This window comes from Amblyomma americanum, chromosome 2 (assembly GCF_052857255.1).
Source record: "Amblyomma americanum isolate KBUSLIRL-KWMA chromosome 2, ASM5285725v1, whole genome shotgun sequence".
NCBI classification, from domain to species: Eukaryota; Metazoa; Arthropoda; class Arachnida; order Ixodida; family Ixodidae; genus Amblyomma; species Amblyomma americanum.
The window spans coordinates 133,050,135-133,070,489 of NC_135498.1; the positions used below are offsets into that span (position 1 = coordinate 133,050,135).

The 20,355-nt window shown below is 45.7% G+C and overlaps 1 protein-coding gene across 2 annotated transcripts in view; it reads right to left on the bottom strand.

Moving 5' to 3' along the window:
• Positions 1-671: 671 nt before the first annotated feature.
• The window catches only part of LOC144121815 (monocarboxylate transporter 12-like), a 36,610-nt gene continuing 16,926 nt past the window's right edge, over positions 672-20,355 (bottom strand). The window contains exons 5-8 of one of the 2 annotated variants that reach the window (XM_077655224.1): positions 17,925-18,243; positions 8,824-9,356; positions 7,034-7,086; positions 672-834 (exon numbers count right to left, since the gene is read on the bottom strand). In XM_077655224.1, the coding sequence (XP_077511350.1) occupies positions 7,079-7,086; positions 8,824-9,356; positions 17,925-18,243 (860 nt within the window). In that variant the 3' untranslated portion in view covers positions 672-834; positions 7,034-7,078. Of the gene's footprint in view, positions 835-7,033; positions 7,087-8,077; positions 9,357-17,924; positions 18,244-20,355 lie in introns of those variants that run through there. The other variant, XM_077655223.1, reaches the window with a different exon arrangement.

The following is a 20,355-nucleotide window of genomic DNA, read 5'->3' on the forward strand; positions in this document are numbered from 1 at the left end:
TAGGAACTAAGAAAAATTAGAAACAATCCCCTTGCACTTGGGTTTCGGTGACTGTTGGCTTCCTTAATATATATATATATATATATATATATATATATATATATATATATATATATATATATATATATATATATATATATATATATATATATATATATATATATATATATATATATATATATATATATTAAGGAAGCCAACAGTCACCGAAACCCAAGTGCAAGGGATATATATATATTAAGGAAGCCAACAGTCACCGAAACCCAAGTGCAAGGGGATTGTTTCTAATTTTTTTTTAGTTTCTAATGCAATCAATTGGTTTAAAGAAAATTACCTACAAAGCAGCAGAAAAAACAACCATATATATATATATATATATATATATATATATATATATATATATATATATATAGTTTTTGCTTACAAAGCGGCCTAAATTAAAGGAAAGGTTGATTATTCTTAGTAAGGTGTTGGTGCGGGCTAGTTGGTAGCGCGAAAAAGCACACGGACGCAAGAATGGCGAAGGACAAGCGCTTGTCCTTCCTCTTTTTTGCGTCCGTGTGTTTTTCCGCGATTTTCGTAATGTTATAGATTATTCGGTCACCGAGAACATGAGTTTGTTGCAAAGAACTACTCTCGCTATTTTGCAAAATAAGTACAAGTGTCAGAAATAGTTGTGCGTCTGGTCTTTATTGTGAGATATGGCGTAATGTGCTTTTTTTCGCGCCACGTTGACAATATGAAAGGTGATGAAAACAAAGAAGCAGACCAAGCTGACGGCTCCAAGCATCCAGTAAAAGTTGTCGTATGACCCTGTTGTATCCCGAAAAAGCCCTGAAAAAGGGGAGAGGGATGGGACATTAGCTTATAAAGCTCGACCTTAAACGCATCGCCTCTTGAATAGAGTATTTTCAGGACAAAAGTCCGCAGGCGTGTGTAACAGCAAAATTATTGCGCGGTGCGAAATCTACGGGTGTGAACTAGACATAATTCAATATGAATAATAAATTTTGTCACAGGTGAGCAAGCCTAGAGCGGCTACGGATTCAGAGAAACTGTAACCAAACCTCGGCAGAGACATTTTTACGTGATAGATAACATAGCGAAATCAGCTCCGTTACGCAATCAGCTTCGATATGGAAGGGACTGCTACTCGCGGTGGCTCCTTTTTAGTGCTTGGATTTGACAGCGCATGCGAAAAATCAGGGCGGTGCGATCTTTCGAAGACGAAGACCTTTCCAAGTAGTGTTCAAGGTTAGTGCAGCACAACATGAGCCAGCACTAATGTGAAACGAAGCAGCGGCGAAAGAATTTGACCTAAACGAAAAAAACTGCGCGGATGTGAACTGATTTCCAAACGGCCAAATACAAGGCCTAGAGCTTCACTCTTTGAAAATAGGCTGTTTTTATAAAGCGTACGTAAACATACGCAAGAGGAAATCGTTCGCTAAAGAGTAGCCTGCTTCTTTGTGCTTATGCGCCAACGCTATTTGAAAACGAGCCTCTGCGCACGCTTGGTTCACGCACGCCATTTTTTGTTAGTTTCGCGCCCGGAACAATTGAATACGCTAAAATAGCGTTTCCCACATGGCAGCGCGCTTCAAAAGCAGGACAAATGACTTCGCAGTAAATTGGTTGGTGTTGCTGCGTTTTAGAGTGAAAGCGCTGCTTCACCATTTCTAACGGGTCCACCGAGTTTGTGTGAATCTCGACCTTGAGGGTGACCTTTGCGAAATCTAGCAGAGCAACGGCCTTTGCGGAAATAAAATATATATTGCCTCGACCGGGTTTGAATTCTTTGCCGGCGCGAACAAACGAGCTTCGCTGGCCACTGCACGGAGGTGCAATGCTCTCTCCGCAGCTGAACACGCCTCGTGTTAAAGTACAACGCGCTCTCGCGCTCGCTGCATTGCAGAACGTCTCTTCATCAACTTCTGTCTGCGGCGAGAACCGATAAACTTAGCTTAATCTCAGAGTTCAACCGACGTCTAATATTGTCGCCAGACGTGTCGATGACCCAGCAAAACAAAACAATGAGCCAACAAGGATCAACGCGCTTTCGCACGTTTACTATGATTACCTACTTTAAAACAACACGCCTTTTGCAGTATGGTCACCGGTCATAAATTGGACGTCGTGCTTGTGCTTCTTTTCCCTTTAAAAAAAAAACGTTAGAGCGATAAATTTGGTTACATTTTATTCCGAGTGAAATTTCTGCCGCTCATAGGCTTAAAGAGAAACGCATTTTTTTTACAAACATGGTTCCCACCCTAATCACTACATTGCTCCACAAGGCAGAATTCATGGTTGCGCCACTGCTTTGATAGGCTGAATGCAACACACTGCGAAACGAATCAATAAACGATTGCGTTTACAGTACATTTTACGTTATAAAAATTCGAGGACGCTTAAGCTTCGCGTTTAACAGTGGAACGTGACAGCGTGTTGCAGCACTGGCAGGAAGTCCACAGAATGCCATCGCCCGTTCGGCGCGACGCCTTGCCTGTTAGACAAATCGCTGTGCTACCTACGGTGAAACCACCGCGCGGAGTGCCAAACCACGTAGAAGCGCTGCCAGGCTCCTTGCCGGAACGCGTGGGCCTAAAGTTGCAGTCGTTGTTCGTCGGCACATCGTTCTCGACAAAATCGATACCACGGACGCCAGCATAGTTTCCCGCCGAACGAACGGGCAGCAAGCCGCATGCTTCGTGGTGAACGCGCTTCCGATGAGCGCTGCGTTGCTCGCCGCTCACAGCGTTATTCCTGCCTGCGCCCACGGCGCCACTGCGCCCGAACGAAACGAGCGGGAGGCGCTGGATTTTGACCTTCAAATGAGCCATAGGTCAAACCTCCTACGGCGCGGTTGTGGTGTCCATCGGTATATGCGAGACAGTTACTGCGCCATTTCCTTTTTCAATTTTGTTGGCGCAGTGCCGTAAATTGCAAAGAGGAGGAGGAGAAATTTTTCGCTCACGAAGAGAGGAGGGATTTTTCGCTCATGGGGAGGAGGAGGGATTTTTCGCTCACGGCCGCCGCCGACGACACCTTCTTTTCTGCGACTCGAGCTCGTTAACGCTCTTAAGTTAAAACTGCCGAATAACTTATTTTCTTGCTGATCGTATACTGCGGACGGACAGTCTATAAAACTTACATTCAGTCGACATTAGTTCCTGCGGACATGCACTGTATGTGGGCCATCTAGCATAAACTTTTTGTCTTAATCCGAGACCTGCCCGGGTGCGGAATATAGCCTAGAAAGTATGGTAGCCTTAAGCTTTTACCCCCAACTTGAGCTCAAAAGCGCTAGTGGGCCATAGTTCCGATTTTTTCAATGATTACATCACGCCAGTACTTAGGAAGCTTCGGTTTTTATAACACATTACTCTCTAGTATTCCTAGCCTTTGAACGCTTTAATCAGGATAGAGGTAGGAATGATGCACAAGACGTTTTGCCATAAAAATGTATTCACACTACCGCGTGCTCACTGCAGTGACATATAAAATGAAATTTGCGTTAACAATCCATATAAAAAGTTTGATGAAGAAGTTAGTGAAAACGTCGATGGTTCTGCCATCATTTCCTCAAACTTGAAAGTGTCTTCTTTCCAAAGCCTTGGATAACTAATGGCCCACTACGCTTTACTATCACCAGTGTCATATCGCGATAAAATAAACATACGGCTTCTTCCAGCGCAACCATCAGCATCGAAACGAACGTGACAATGTTCGCTTCTAGACAGCTCAAGGTAAAAAAAAAATGGGCTGGCTTAGCTAAGGTTAAGCCTAGGATGCGAAGCATAATAGATTTGTGAAAGGGATTCGGTATCGCCTGCCTGTAAGTCAGGCTAGTCTCTTCGTTGTTTAGCAATCTCCTGGAGGAGCGGGAGTTAGCCTTGGTGGTCACGGCCGCGCGGCGACCGCGCGAGTTGAGCCCAGTCTCTCCTCAGATGGCGTGACGTCAGACCACGTGCTCGGCTGCACCGCCCCTAGCGGGAGGAGCGGGAGTTAGCCTTGGTGGTCGCGGCCGCGCCAGGCGGGGCTATGGTTGAGCTAAGTAGTGTCCCTATTATGCTTCGCATAAAAAGTCTTTCTAACGCAGGTTTCACTTATGCGAGTGGTGCCTTAGAGGTGGGCGATACGCACAAATAGGTAATTCTATGCATTCCATCGTGCCCTTGGCGCAAGCGGACATGTAGGCGAGAAGAAAAATCTGGTGAGGAATGAAAAGCGTTTTGTTTTTAATTATGCTGGTTACAAGTTATTATTATGCCGCTGTCGGCTGGCCGTATCGATTTACGTGTTCCTAGTAACATGTGGCGCAGCACTACCACATCAAATCGGGGGCGCTTCCTACATTATGACATTGGTATCGTCCGTGCTCTTCCTGGATGTGGTCCTTTAAGACCAATTTTCTAGTAGTTCCAGGCGCAGGGAATTCGTCAAACGACTTTAGGTGCGATCGGCGACGCCCAGAATTGAATCGTCTCTCTCAGAAACATGCACATCGAAATACACTATTCGAGATACCGTTCTTTTCCAGTTTTGCCATTGAAAACTGTTATTATAAAGCGGCATAAAGACAATGGAGTGGAGGCGTTCTCCACATACGCACAGGATGCACGGTAGGGTAACTTAGTGCGCGTGCCAAGAAGAAGTGTCTTGGTGCGAAGCAAGTGCCGATGGCGAACCAGTGAATGTGCACCGCGGAGAAAACGCCATCCCCTCTGTGGCCGGAATGTGGCCAACAGTGCGCGTGAGGGTGCTATACGTGAACGGAACTCTCCAAAAGCAGTGATCACGCACGATAGTAACCACAATCCCGGTACTCTTGGAGATGATAGGGAGAGTCGACGCTACATAAAGCGGGGGTTGGCTGGTACCTTCGCCCGGTCCTTCGCGGCTGGGATATATGGGCCTCTCGCCAGTTGTGGCGGAATCACCTAACCATTGTGGCATCTCCTGCTAAAGCCACGCTGGTGCTTTTCCGAACGTGGTTGTTGCAACGCGCTTCTCTTCGTTCAGTCTTACCACTAACTTCTCTTTCAGTTCTCCTCTGTCTGTACGTGGCAGCGATTGTGGCTCAGCTCGAGCTAGTGGGCAGGCCCGTGCACTTTCTTTACGATCCTTAAGTCACAGCAACAACGCATGTACCCTATACTGAGAAGACATGTCTGGCTGCGATTTCTTCTACGGCCACTCTTACACATAAGGCAATTAAATTGTCCTCTTTTCCCTCTCGCAAAGGAGAACGCCCCAGAGCGCTCTCTGGAAGTACTGCCTGGTGTTCACCCTCAACGCCCGTCGAGTAAATTCAATTTATTCGTACGGCCCCCTAGAGAGCCTCCCGATTATCATCAGCAATCAGGACTTCTCTCTGGCACTCCTAAGACTTCTGGATATACTATATATACCAATTTAATGTAGGCAATACGGGCAATACATTCGGGTCGGATTCTAGTCCAAATTCAGGATGAATCGCAAACAGCTCTCACCAAACTACCTCCCGACACTGTCACCCTCAGGTGGATTCCTGGTCACGCCGGAATCAGAGGCAATGAGGTGGTACATCGCCTCGCCCGCGAACTTCAAACACAGGATGTCTGGGATTCCCTGGCCTTATCCACCCATTTGGGACACTACTCTCCACTGCCAAAAAGAAGTAAATCTTCTCTATGACAAAGTAAAAGAAGCTCTTCGTACATTTCCTGTTCTGAACATATCTCTCGCCACGACTCAACGAACGACGCATTATTCGATGCATGCACCTAAATGAAGGCCTTACCCATGTCTGCTTTTATTTCGACCATGTCCGACAACCGGCCACTTGTCTGGGATAATTTGGAACCCTGAGCTAATTTAGAACATAGCCTGTTCTCCTGCCCCTTGCCATTGCCATTCAGTCAGCCCTTTTCCGAAACCATTCTGTCTGAACGTCGCGAGCTAGGCTATCCTCGGACCGGCTGAGTTACCAGTTGTCCTTGGTTAACCTGCCCAAATATCTGACCCTTTATATTGCGTTAAAATAGTTTTGTCTCTATAATTCCTACGCCATGGTATTATCCTTGCAGCCTAGCACCGGGGTAATAGACTTCGTTCTCAATTCCATCGATTGGACGGGTAAATAAAGTAAAACAAGAAGTATGTGCTGGTAGCAACTAGCCTCGTTCTGGGCAGCTTTACAAAGCTGGTCATTGTTATCAAGACTACAAAAATGGTCCTCAAGTGACCTAATGGTCACTTGATAGTGTTGGTAAAAAAGGACCACCTTGGCAGATAGTGCAGGAGCATTGCACAGTGGTGTCAGTTTAAAAATAAATTTCTTTTTTCTTCTGTGTTGAATTTGGTTATGAGCTGAATTTAGAACGATAATAGGTGCACATCGCCGTGAAATAATTTCGGGCGAATATAGGCTCATCGCACGTAGGAACCGTACTGGGTGTCGAAGCTAACTTCAGCCAAGGGTTAAAAAAGAAAATATTTGGGGTAGGCCAGGGAAACCACTTAAATACACCTCCCAACCGGCTTTGCGCATCATAGGCAACTTTTGTAGCGTTAGGCACATTACGGTAGCATTTCGAGCCGTCAGCGTGGTGGCGCCGCAACGCTGTCACGTGTCACGGTGTCACGTGGTTGGTCATGTGGTGCGAAGAAGCTGCCGGCGGCGTGGCGCCTTGGCTGATCACATGGTTCGTCACGTGGTTGGTCACGTAACAAAGTTTCGCTCGGCCAGCGGTAGCTTTATACAGCTATCGTTTCACTCCTGGTTTAACCTGTGCTAAACCACCGCCAATTTTTGTTTTGCGATTAGTTAATTAGCATTGAAGATAATTTTTCTAGATGTGTACATATCGTCTTTATTGTTTATTGTTTATTGTAATACCCACAGCGCCACAGGTGGCATTACAGTGGGGGGGAATAAGACATCATACAAACGAAAAGAAAGGTAACAAAGTGCAGCACATACAATGCAACCATGATGAAACAGAAATACAGCCTAAAAACAGCATTCACAGAGATGAAGAGAATAAATCACCTGACGTAATTAATACCACCTCTTCAGACAGCCGGTTCCAATCTCTTATAGACCTAGGGAAAAAAGCATATTTGTACATCTCTGATTTAAAGTTAATTTCCTTAACTTTTAATCGATGGTCACGACGTAGCGAAATATAGTTTGGTGAATGGATGTACAGGTCACGGTTTATGCCAGTATTGGAATAGTAAATACTATGAAAAAATTTTAACCTCAAACAATATCTACGTTTTTCAAGCGTCTTCCATCCCAGCGAGTTTTTTGCACGTGAAACGCTAAAGCTCCTGGTATAGTTGTTAAAGACATATCGGATACCCAAGTATTGTACCCTCTCAAGTTTATCTATATCCGTTTTATGCCAAGGGTCAAATACTGCGCAGGCATATTCGAGAACCGAGCGAACGTTTGTCATAAAAAGTAACTCTTTTGTTTCTAAAGGGAATTGCTTGGTGTTACGCCTTAAAAAGCCAAGAGCGCGACACGCCTTTCCTGTTACATAGTCGACATGTCGTCTCCAGCTTAGGTTGGAGGTTATGAATACGCCGAGATGTGAATAGCCAATTTGAAGAGCACCTTCAGAAACCTCCATTCTATTTACTTGTGATAAAGAAAGCCTCACGTGTATCTTTTTTCCGAGCTCCAAAGAAAGCCCGCGAAATACAAAAAAAATATCTCCTGACTAGCGCATACGCGCTCCGCGATTGTGCTGCTCTCAATCTTAGCTTGAGTGAACGAAATCAGAGGCTGGCAAGGCGCGACGACCCCGTTGCTCTGGCAGGCCGACATGTCGAAGGTGGCTGCGACGCCCGCGCGAGCCAGTCTGCAAACGTGACAGTGAACCACCGTCGACATATCGGCCTGCCGGAGCAATGGGGTCATAGTGCCTTGCCAGCCGCTGATTTCGCTCATTGAAGCCAGGATTGAGAGCAGCATAATCGTTCCGCGCGGATGCACTTGTCTCGTGATTTTTTTTTTTGCATTTCGCGGGCTTTCTTAAGAGCTCGGAAACAAGATACACGTGACGCTTTCGTTACCGCAAATAAATGGAATTGGGGTTTATGAAGGTGCTCTCCAACTTTTCTATTCACATCAGCTGTCTAAAGTCAATATTTACGCATTTAGAAAAATGATCTTAATTACTACTCAAGTAATAGCAATACGAAAAAGTGCCTAGATGGGCAAGCCGGCTGGTAGCTGCATGTAAGTGGTTTCCCTGGCCTACCTCAAATATCTCATGTTTTAATTCTTGGCTAACGTTAGCCTGGACGCCCTGCATATTGGCGCGCCAAACTATTTTTGACAGCGGTCACACTCGTAGATTTAAAAGCCTTCTTTCTATGCTTCATTAGACTTTATACAGTAATTACAGAATTTGGCAAAAAGACTGCAGTAACTTGAAAATAATGGCAAGGATATGTCTAATTTCCCTTTGGTATCGCGGTCTTTATTGAGAGCATGAAAAAAAAACTGTTTTAAACAACATTTACATTGCAGAGGTTCCGGTTTTGATCACAATTTCACACACTACAGTCTCTGGTCAGAAGTTTCGGCATATCTTCAGCAGTGTAGAAGTTAAGAATCAATTGCTGTGAATTTTACCAAGCAGTGCAAAGTAAAAAAAATACTCCTCCCTCTTCAACTCAACTTCCCGTAAAGGCTTGGAATTTTAGGCCTCGCACGAGGAAGAACTGCGGGCTTAAGTTAGTTTGAATAGCTTGTAGACTCGAAAAAAAACCATATTTTCAGGCGGTGAGTTCGCTCAGAAAACCCTAAGGTGCCCCTACGCTCACCTACTATCCGTGGACTCAGAGCAGACACTGGTATCATGACGACGCCAACCAGGCCGCAGCATGCCGCCGTACGGTGGACGCCCAGATAGGTGGCGACCAGCACGTACTTCATGCACAGGATGTAGCCCTGTGATGCCCCCACAAGCACAGACAGCGCTGCCACGACTGGGTAGCTAGAGACGAAAGGTATCGCTACCAGGCCCACGCACTGCACTAAAAAACACAGCGCGTACTGTGGATGCCGACAGAGGGGTAGCAGGTCGGCCATCAAAGGCAACGCGATGCGTCCTAGCAGCTGACCAGCAGAGAAGAATGTCAGCAACTGCTTCGAAGTGCTGAGCTCCATTCCTTTATCGACGCCGTAATCCACGACTGTCTTTGTGAATTCTGTGCATATGTAGTCACCGGCCACGATTGTTACCAAGAGGACGTAGAAAGCAGGAGCGCTGAATAACGCCAAGGCTTGTATAAAGGTGGCGCCCTGTCGAGTGTTCATCGCTTCGTGAGTGACAAAGCCTTCCTCTTGATTAGTACTGAAAGGGGAAAATATCTTCGTTCAGGAGAGGGAATTAAGTTCAGATGAAAGCTGGGAACTTAAGTGAATGGCTGCGTCGTTATTACAGGCCTTTGTAAACGTTCAGCGCAGTCGACACATGAACCTCTAGAACGGGTAGACATTCGGAGACTAGGTTCGTGTTTTCAGACTACAAACGCAGTGCTATACTTCCTGAACTCTTTCTGTGTCATTGCAGCAGGGGCTAGGCTGTAAAAGGAATGAGATAGGCCTAATCCTCACGCTGGGGGGATGTTCTAATTGAGCCCTAGTGACGATGTATCGTCTCTACAGCTTTTTCGTTCACCGAAATGGAAGGAAACCTCAGGACAGTGACCAAGGCTTCGACAAGAAGACATGTCTTGGTATGGGCAAGCGCGGTCATCATAGGAACGGAATATAGCGGGCGTGTGACCGAACTGCGATTCAGATTTGAAAACGAAGTATTCGCTTTACGAAAATTAAGCAATGACTCGTAGCTGGCTGTCATGTTGACAACGTCTGCACAATTCTTTAGTTATCCCAAAATTCATAAAAGAATAGTAAATGTAGCTATCTGATAACTACAAGCGCACTGCCTGTGTTAGCGTCCGTCTTTCTTGTGTATGTTGCTACTGCGCTGTAGTCCCCTGAATGATGGACCAAGAAGCCAGCCACTACATACTAGCTATCACTTGTATTATCATCTTAGGAGCCAGCTGTTCAATGTAAAACATGCGCAGTGTTAGGAAAAATAAAACTAAAAGTTGTTTTCAGCGCAACTTTGTTTCTGAACTTTTTCGAGTCAGATGTTTAAAGACTGATAGCAGTAATCTTTTATAAGATAATGTTCGCAGATTTTGATTAATTTTGGTTCAAAACTGGTCTAGTAGAGAGAACAGAATATTCGTGAGTTTTCTGTGAATTATAATACTTATGAGGTGAATTACGAGAATATTTCTGCTACCAATATCACATGCTGCCTCGATAAACTGCTGCAGGCAGTGCACCTCATGGCTGAGCATAAGGACAACAAGGTTGACTGCAGTATAAGACAGGGCGAAGAGGAGGAGGCTGTCTCACGTGTTTTCTCGCTGCCTCCTATGTATTGCGTCTTGCCTTTCGTCTTTGCCCGGGGCGCAAATAGAACGCGGTCAAGAGTGCCCTTGAATACGCTGCGTCAGCTGTATGCGATGCACGGTGCGGGCTACATTACTCACATTTTAGCGGCTCCCAGCATTCGTTGGACGACCAGTAGTTTACACTGCTAACTTTTATTCGGACCATTTCCAAAAACTGATCTATCAATACGTGTGACGGATCCTGGAGTTTTATTGAACACGGCAGTCGTGCTGAGGCTGCGTTGTGATGAGTTTAAGAAGTCATTCGAGGTCAGGCTTGTCTTTCATCAGCTGGCATTGTTTTCTTCCATTAAATAATGCCTTGTCATTTCTTAAAGCAAGAAACCAGATTCTTATGTGTATATATATATATATATATATATATATATATATATATATATATATATATATATATATATATATATATATATATATATATATATATATATATATATATATTGTAACGTGCTTCCACAGAACCTCGACGGAAGAAGCAGAAGATGAAGGACTGACCCGCGGAGAAAGAGGAAGAAAAAGAGAGAGCTGAAGGACGCTGCTAGGCTTCCTGCTTCCATCCTGCTTCGACCGGTCCCCTCTTTGAATAAACCCCCGTGCGGGCAAAGCAAGTAACACGTTGGTGAGAGGTGCCGGGTATCGACCACGGAGCATTCCATCTACCGAAGGAGCCGTAGACTCGCAGGCTTCCCACCACTGCCATCGGACATGCCTGGAGACGACAATGCTGAGCAACCCGGGCTATCCACAGCGAACAACTGGCCACATTATCGAGAGCCCCGCACATTTTTTGGAAAACCTGAAGAGGACGTTGACGAGTGGCTGAAACACTACGAGCGGGTGAGCAAATACAATCGATGGAACGCTGCTACTAAACTGGCTAGCGTTGTGTTTTTCCTTGCCGCCACTGCCCTTGACTGGTTCGACAATCATGAGGATACACTGAGTTCATGGGCTACCTTTACGACCGAGATAAAGAAAAATTTTGGGGATGAATCGGCAAAGAAGAAGCGTGCGGAACAGACATTGCTTCACCGCGCGCAAGTACCCGGAGAAACTTGCACGGCATACATCGAAGCCATCTTAAAGTTATGCAAGCTAGTTAACTCCAGAATGCTTGAAGAAGACAAAGTCGGCCACCTTCTAAAAGGAATTGCGGAAGATGTTTACAATTTCCTGATTAGCAAAGAGAGCCTGAGCACCACCGCTGACGTTATAGAACATTGCAGAACATTTGAGGCTCTTAAGCTGCGTCGAATCACCCCTAAATTCGGAAGATTGGCCAATGTCACCTCTATAGCCAGTGTTGAAGCCAGTCCTCCAAATTCTATGGCTGATATGATTCGAGAGATTGTGCGCGAGGAATTGTCCAGATCCCGGGATACCTTCTGCCACACACAATATCTGCGGCACAGTTCTGCACCGGAGGAAGATGTTGCCGCCCTGTCGACTCCGTGGGCTCCACCCAACGGCACTTTGCCCATGGACGATCGGAACATTGCCCAACGTTATCGCCACCAGCCGACAGAAAGGAGGCCCACCTACCCAGAAGACGTGGTTCGTCAGCAGCGAGATCCTGGCTTCAGCCAACGTCGCGACTTTGTTCGCCAGGACTCTTATGGCGGTCGCTGGCGCTCTCAACCTTTGTGCTACCGGTGTGGCATTGCAGGGCATATCGCTAGATATTGCCGCCGTCGTTTCCCAACTTCTCAAGACTGCCAACCCCCGGCGAATACTTACGGGCAACTGCACACCACGCAGCAGAGACCCCCAACGTCCGCTTGGGACCCGTACCGTCCGAGCAATTTGCGGAGTTCATCACCCGCATCTGACCGCAGTGTGACGCCGCCACCTCAGCGCCAACGGCGGTCACCTTCTCCTCGACGTCGTGCATCCCCTCCGCCTCCGGGAAACTAGGAGGCGCGGCCGATGGAGGTGAGGCCGCCGGCGAGTCGATGACGTCCAATCTACCTCTGCCCGTGTTTATGTTGAAGAACAAACTGGAAGTGTTTATTGATGGTGTGAAAACAATGGCTCTTGTGGACACTGGTGCTACCGTATCCGTTATGAGTTTGAGGTTTAAGAATCGTTTAGGTAGGAAAGTGATGTTTAGTGGTGACCGTGCAGCGTTATTCCGTGGTGTCGGTGGTGAACCTTTGGTTCCACTTGGTGTGTGTGCTTCGGATGTTGTTATTGGTGGTCTAACGTTTAGAACAGAATTCGCAGTGCTACCACGGTCAACGCATGATGTGATTCTTGGGATTGATTTTCTGCAAGAGTGTGGTGCAACTTTAGACTGTCGTACGGGAGAAGTTGCTTTGAATTCTTCGTTACTTTCAGCTCTTGTGGATAACTCGACACCGGATTTTGGAGCATTTGCGGTGGAAGAAGATACTATTGTACCAGCTTTCTCTGCAGCATTCGTGCGGGTTTCCTCTATTCACAATCAGTGCGAATCTTTTGAAGCTGTGGTAGAGCCTACGACACTCGCCTGCTCTAAGAAGAGTATCGTCGTGCCTCGTTGCGTCGTTCCCGTGGTGAGAGGCCGTACCGAGCTGTGGACAGTGAACCACTCTGAAGAGCCAGCTGTGTTGCCCCGGGGCCTCAAACTCGCCCGTTTCGAGGAAGGTGTGTCAGGTTTCGTCGCGGCGTTAACCAACTCTGTCAGTGAGCAGCACGTGAAAAGAGATATGGAGACCCAAGTTAAGGCTATGATTAATCAGGCTCTTTCCCCAACCGAGCGTCGCACTCTAGTGGAACTCCTTCTGAAACACGTGTTCGTGTTCGACTTTGCCAAAGACGATTCAACACCACCGCCTACCAGTCGTATTCATCACACGATCAACACCGGCTCCGCACCTCCTATACGCCAGAAGCCCTATCGAGTCTCAGCCACTGAACGTAAGTTAATAGATGACCAAGTTCAAGAGATGCTAAAGCGAGGCATAATTCGAGAATCCTCCAGTCCTTGGGCGGCTCCAGTTATCCTTGTTAAGAAAAAAGATGGCACATGGAGGTTCTGTGTTGACTACCGTCGCTTAAATACGGCCACGAAGAAGGACGTCTACCCGCTTCCACGTATAGATGACGCAATTGATTGTCTGCACTCCGCTTCATACTTTTCTTCTATTGATTTGAGATCCGGCTACTGGCAAATCCCCGTGCACGCTGCAGATAGGGAAAAAACGGCATTCATTACACCAGACGGACTTTACGAGTTCAACGTTATGCCTTTCGGATTATGTAATGCACCTGCAACATTCGAGCGGTTCATGGATACAATCCTGCGTGGCCTCAAGTGGCAAATTTGTTTATGTTATCTGGACGACGTTGTAATTTTTGGCAAAACGTTTAGTGAGCACAACCGCCGTCTGGATATTGTGCTTGATTGCATGGAACGAGCTGGCCTTATCCTCAATTCCAAGAAATGTCATTTTGGGAACCGTGAAACAATTGTTCTTGGTCATTTAGTTGATAAAGAAGGTGTTCGACCAGATCCAAAGAAAATTGAAGCTGTCAAAAGTTTTACGGTGCCTCAATCAGTGAAAGAGCTGCAGAGTTTTTTAGGGCTCTGCTCGTACTTTCGACGCTTTATAGCTAGGTTTGCGGACATCGCTGACCCACTCACGTGTTTGCTGCATAAAGATGCACCGTTCAATTGGACCAGCGAATGTGACGCAGCTTTCCGGCATCTGAAATTTCTTTTGACCTCGGGCCCCATCCTACGCCACTTCTGCCCATCTGCACCAATTGAAGTGCACACTGATGCAAGTGGTATCGGTATCGGCGCTGTACTTATACAACGCCATGGTCACGATCAGCACGTGGTAGCATATGCCAGCCGTTCGTTGAGTAAGATCGAAAGAAATTACACGGTTACTGAGCAAGAATGTCTCGCCGTTGTTTTCGCTGTACAGCGCTTCCGCTCCTATCTGTACGGGAATGCTTTCACCGTCGTGACCGACCACCACTCGCTTTGCTGGTTAGTGAGTCTTCGTGACCCCTGTGGCCGGCTTGCTCGATGGGCTTTGCGCCTACAAGAATTTAATTTCACTGTTGTGCATAAAAGCGGCCGTAAACACTCAGATGCCGATTGTCTTTCCCGTTTGCCGCTTCTAACGACTGTGGACGACGCAGACAACTTTGATGAATACTTGTCGTCACTTTCACAAGCCTTCCCCGATCTTCAAGTTTTTCGAACTGAGCAACGCAAGGACCAAACATTAACCTCTTTGTTTGATGCCGCTCAAGATTCTGTAAAGAATACTTTTTGCATTCGCGACGGTTTGCTTTATAAGAAGAATTTCGCTTCTGGAGGAGCACGCATGCTTCTTGTCGTACCCGAAAGCCTACGCATCACAGTTCTTGAAATGATGCACGACGACGCCACGTCTGGGCACTTGGGAGTGACACGCACACTCCACCGCACACAACAACGATTTTACTGGCCTAACATGCGTTCAACCATCCAGCACTATGTAGCCAGCTGTGTGCAATGCCAGCGCTTTAAGCTGCCGACTTCAAGTCCACCGGGCAAATTGCGGCCCATCACACCTCCAACAGCCCCGTTTGAGCAAGTTGGCATTGACCTCCTTGGACCTTTCCCACGATCCTCTAAAGGAAATCGATGGATTCTTGTGTGCGTAGACCACTTAACCCGTTATTGTGAGACAGCCGCGATACCAGTTGCTACTGCGTCTGAAGTATCTAACTTCTTACTTCGATTCGTCATTCTTCGGCACGGCCCTCCTGCAGTTCTCATTAGCGACCGTGGACGTCAATTTACAGCGGACGTTGTTGAAGAACTTCTCCGCCTCAGCAGCTGCAGTTTTCGCCACTCCACGCCATATCATCCCCAAACGAACGGTGTGGTAGAACGCACTAATCGTACGCTCACCACCATGCTTGCCATGTACGTCGCTGCAGATCATAAGGACTGGGATGGCGTACTCCCGTTCATCACTCATGCGTACAACACCGCGCAACATGAGACAACTGGCTACAGCCCCTTTTACCTGCTCTATGCTCGCTCGCCTCGCTGCGGCCTTGACACCATGCTACCATTTTTCATCCACGATGAACCTTCTCTTGCGACCACACTCTGCAGAGCTGAAGAAGCTCGCCAGCTTGCCCGCGTTCGAATTTTATCTTCGCAAGAGCGTTCCAAGAACCGCTACGACGTCCAACACCAAGAAGTTTCTTATGTTCCTGGTGACATTGTGTGGTTGTGGACCCCTCTACGCAAGCGTGGTCTGTGTCAGAAACTGCTATCCCACTACACTGGACCATTTGTTGTGTTGGAGTGCATAAGTGACGTTAATTACGTTATAGCACGACTAACTGCTAGTGGTCGACGGTCACGCCAATCTCAGGTGGTGCATGTAGCCCGCCTCAAGCGATTCCATCCCAGACGGTCTGTTTAACTCGCCCGACGGGCATCGTCTGCGAGGAGGGAAATGTAACGTGCTTCCACAGAACCTCGACGGAAGAAGCAGAAGATGAAGGACTGACCCGCGGAGAAAGAGGAAGAAAAAGAGAGAGCTGAAGGACGCTGCTAGGCTTCCTGCTTCCATCCTGCTTCGACCGGTCCCCTCTTTGAATAAACCCCCGTGCGTGCAAAGCACGTAACAATATATATATATATATATATATATATATATATATATATATATATATATATATATATATATATATATATATATATATATATATATATTCATCATTACCTTAGATAGCGATAGCAGCCAAATTTCTACGGTCGCCCTTGTTTGAAGTTAAGAGGGCAACATTGAGAAGGAAACACAAACACGCAACTAGTTGTTCTGTAGAATTCTCCAACGGTACGTTTCGTTATTCTCAAGAAACAGCTAGAATGAAAAAATTAATACTATAAATTAACACCGGAAAAGATGAAAGAATTCCCCAAAATGCCATTGTGAAAAAGGTGGCAGAAACAACATTTGGTTTTAGTATAAGTAATGAAAATGTTTCTATTATAAGCAACCTAACTGACTGACTAGCGACCAGGCTCTCCTCTTCGGTTTTTAGTGCCTTCAAATGCGTCCGAATGAAAAAAAAAATGGTATACAAAGAGAAAACATGAGTACGATTGCGTCGATAGTGGCGATGTAAGGATGGGCACCTAATTTTGTTAGAATCATGATGGTGCAGCATAGGCGTAGTCAAGACAGTGCAAGAAATTGTCTGAGCTGGTGTTGTAAAACGGCAAACACGCTATTATCGCAGGATCAGTGGTCTGTGCGTACACAGCGGCATTGCACAAGCGACTTCCTCAATAAACGCGGGTTTCAGGGCGTAACATAGATATTCATAATGTAATGATATTTACATTTTCGCGGACTTTAATTTTAACTGCAAAAAAATTAAGCAGCGCAAATGAACATGGACGAAAACAACTCACAATGGTCATGAATTTGAATGGCGCAAGAGTAGCTTTAGCTGAATAGTAGAACTGCTCAAGAAATTTTGATGAGCTCACGCAAAAAATGTAATGCCCATATATATATAGCCGGTGTTCGTTTTTATTCTACAGGGTAGCCCTACCATTAGAAAATACCTAGGCACAAATGCATGAAAATGACAAGAGGAAGTTTTCCTGTGGCGAACATGGTCATGCTTGGCGCAAGGTAAGAAAAATTGGAAACACCGAAAGCCTTTAAGCGGCAGGTGGGTTACAATGATAACGATGATCAAGACTAATGCTGATGATCAAGATCAAGATAAGTAAATATTTAACCTGGTCCCATCACATTCATCATGTTACATATTCAGCAAATCAAGTTCTCTGGTACTTACGGCGTAACCTATCATTAGCTCCTCGTTTCATAAACCTTCTTGCTTACTTAACTTTTATACGTCGAAAACATAAGTTTGGATGTGCAGCGTATGATGCTTTCTATGTTAAACTTATCACTATGCTCGAATCTGTCCAGAACCGTGCTGTGAGATTCGTTTGTTCCGACCACCCTTATCACACTAGCGCTTGTACACAAAAATCCGAGCTCAATCTTCCCACGCTAACCTGCCGTCGCAAAATCGCCCGTCTTTCCTTGTATCATAGATTTTAGCACACCTTTAACAACGGTGCCCCCCCCCCCCCCCCCCCAATCAGACGCGCTCATCGGATATCCCGTAACTCCCACCCTAACGCCGTCTACCCCGAGCAATCTCGTACTGCAACATATCAGCAGTCTTTCTTCCTTAGAACAGCCAACGACAGGAATGGCCTTCCATCCGAAGTGGCTATCATTATCAATCCAGTTTATTTCAAATCCGCATTCGAAGATCATATATTTTCAAAATAACTGAATTTTGTGAGGCCACCTCTCATGTAATATTCTTGTGAACCTGTGAGGAATAATAAATAAACAAATCAATACATACTTATGCTTACAATGGCTCTGTTCGTTTACCTTCGTTTCTCTGTACCGTAACTTTTAGAAACGTCGAATCCGTCGAGAGCAGGTTTGAATCGTCTGCAGGGAACGCTGAAGGCGGATGGATTCTTGGCCAGCATGACGATTGGAACCGAGTGCATAAGTACTCCGCCGAAGAGAAGCATCGCTCCGTCAAGAGCGTACGTGTCGAGAAGGCGGGATAGCACATACTGGCTCACGACGGCGCTCACTCCCCAAGCACTGAACATCAGAGAGGTTGCTGCGGAACGGTATTTGTCGAAGAAAAGGAGAACGTATATGGCGCCCGACGTTAAAAACAGGCCATGGCCGAAACCTGGAATGAAGTGGAAGTCAGGTTCCCGAAATATCAGTCGGCGACAATCTTAATTTCAGTCACACACGCTTGAACTCTTGCGTACGACGCAAGTTCGTCAAGACCTAGCACACTTTTCCTATGTTTTTATAAAGGCTGGAATAATTAAAGCATGTAATAGTTGTATGAATTTGCTTTTCCTAAACATAGTTCATCTGGCTTAATATCTATGAAATATGTCATGATGCGACCTGCTGTATCTTCGTACGCGTACAACGCTCTAATAATGCCTGAATGACCCTTATAATCATTTAAAATATTTCTCGGTAAAAGGTTTCACCTCAGCACTAGGGTAGAGGAAAACGATTAATGCCAGCTGATCCGCCAGTATGTAATAAGAGGTGAGACAAATCAGCCACGTCGGAAGAGAAGGGCATGTAGAATGAGCAGACTGAATGACAGTGGAGCTGGAAAAAGGCGGTGTTCAGATGACCGCGAGGTTTGATGTAACATGGATATCCAAGATAGGGACAGAAGGGGTAAAAAAAGGAACGTTCAGATGTGAAATGAGTATTGGTGAGGATTTGGCGAACAACGCAGTTCTTTCACGCGGCGGGATGTTTTTTTTTTCTTTAGTAACAAGGAGAACAGGGAAATTCTCATCTTTGTTGAAGAAAAGGAAAAGCGGAAATGGAGACCTTGAATAACCTGAACATCGCCTACATCCTTTATTTGCCACGTTGTGTGGTGGAACACGGTACATTTACTGCGAACGAGCCTTTTAAAGGCTACTAGAGGCTCGACTTATAGTGTATGTATTTTAGCCACCAAACGTTTTCAGAGAGAACATTTGGCTCAAACCAAGAAGTACATTTTTGTCGGTCGATCGTTAGAGACTAGACCGCACCGGCATTCATTTCTTCACGCATCAAACAGCCCTTAAACGTTAATTCTGTTTAAGCCTGAAATTTTTGACCGCTCAATAAATACCCTTTTCACTTAACAATGACACTGAACGAAGCCATAGAAAAGGAGAAATAAATTAATTTCGCCATGATTACAAACTGGGGGACTATTCTGCAATTTTTAGATTGAAGCATCAAATTCAAGATTAGAAAAAAGACGCAATGGTTTTCCCTGTCTGCCCGTTTCCTTCCTAGTCTACGTAATAGCTGGTATTAAAATCTGAACCAAATATAATAAACAATGCCATAAAGTCGTTGCCCAAGAGGAGGTTTAGTAAAGGTGGAAAAGGATGAACGTTAGGGTGTTTTCATTTTTAAGCTCGATTTGTAGAGGCAGCGCGGAAAAACAATAGACTTTCACTGCTTTCACCTTGGTGGCTCTAATGCAACCCGGCTCATAGAAATAATCAATCGCAATGGCAGGAAAAGCTGCTTAGAGTGATTTCGTGCTGTAAAAGTTCTAATATTTTTCTCTCTACTACTTATCTTGCATCAAGGAAAAAATGCGATCATTTTAATTGAGAGGTCCTGGAGGCTTGGCGGCTACAGCGTCATGAAAAATGCGCCCTCGCCAGAGTGTGGTTTGTTCGACGATACGCTCCAAAACAATCTTCTCTCCTAGTGTCGCATGTAGATCAAGCTGCACATTAGCACCTTGCATCTAGGCCTCCTGCCTTAAATATGAATGAAAATGAATCAGCAAAAAAAGAAGGAAAGAAGGCAAGGCGGCAAGAAAAAAATATTTTTTATATATAATTGGTAGCTGCTGGAAAGCTAATAAAAAGACGAGGGACATAGCTATCGGGGGAAACAGTATTCCCGTCTTCAACTTACTGCGCTACAATTGGTTCAAACTGAGATGAAGACTAGAGCACAAACACAGCCTTTTAACGGTGCCCCTTCGTCTGGCCCGGAAGGGTAGTGCAGGAGTGCATTGAACGCAATGCATGCATTCAGTTGGTTTCCAAGGTTTCCGCTGCACGTCATGCTCATTAGATTTTCATTTCACTGGTACGGCGGGTACTGCGATATTTAGGTGACGCTATAGTCGAACATGACTGTGAATATTTTCTGCAGCTCGATTTTGAATTAGCTAGAGTCAGATTCTCCCAGAGGAAATCTAGTTTATCTCATATTACGACAAGATGTGTGAATAAACACTGGGGTG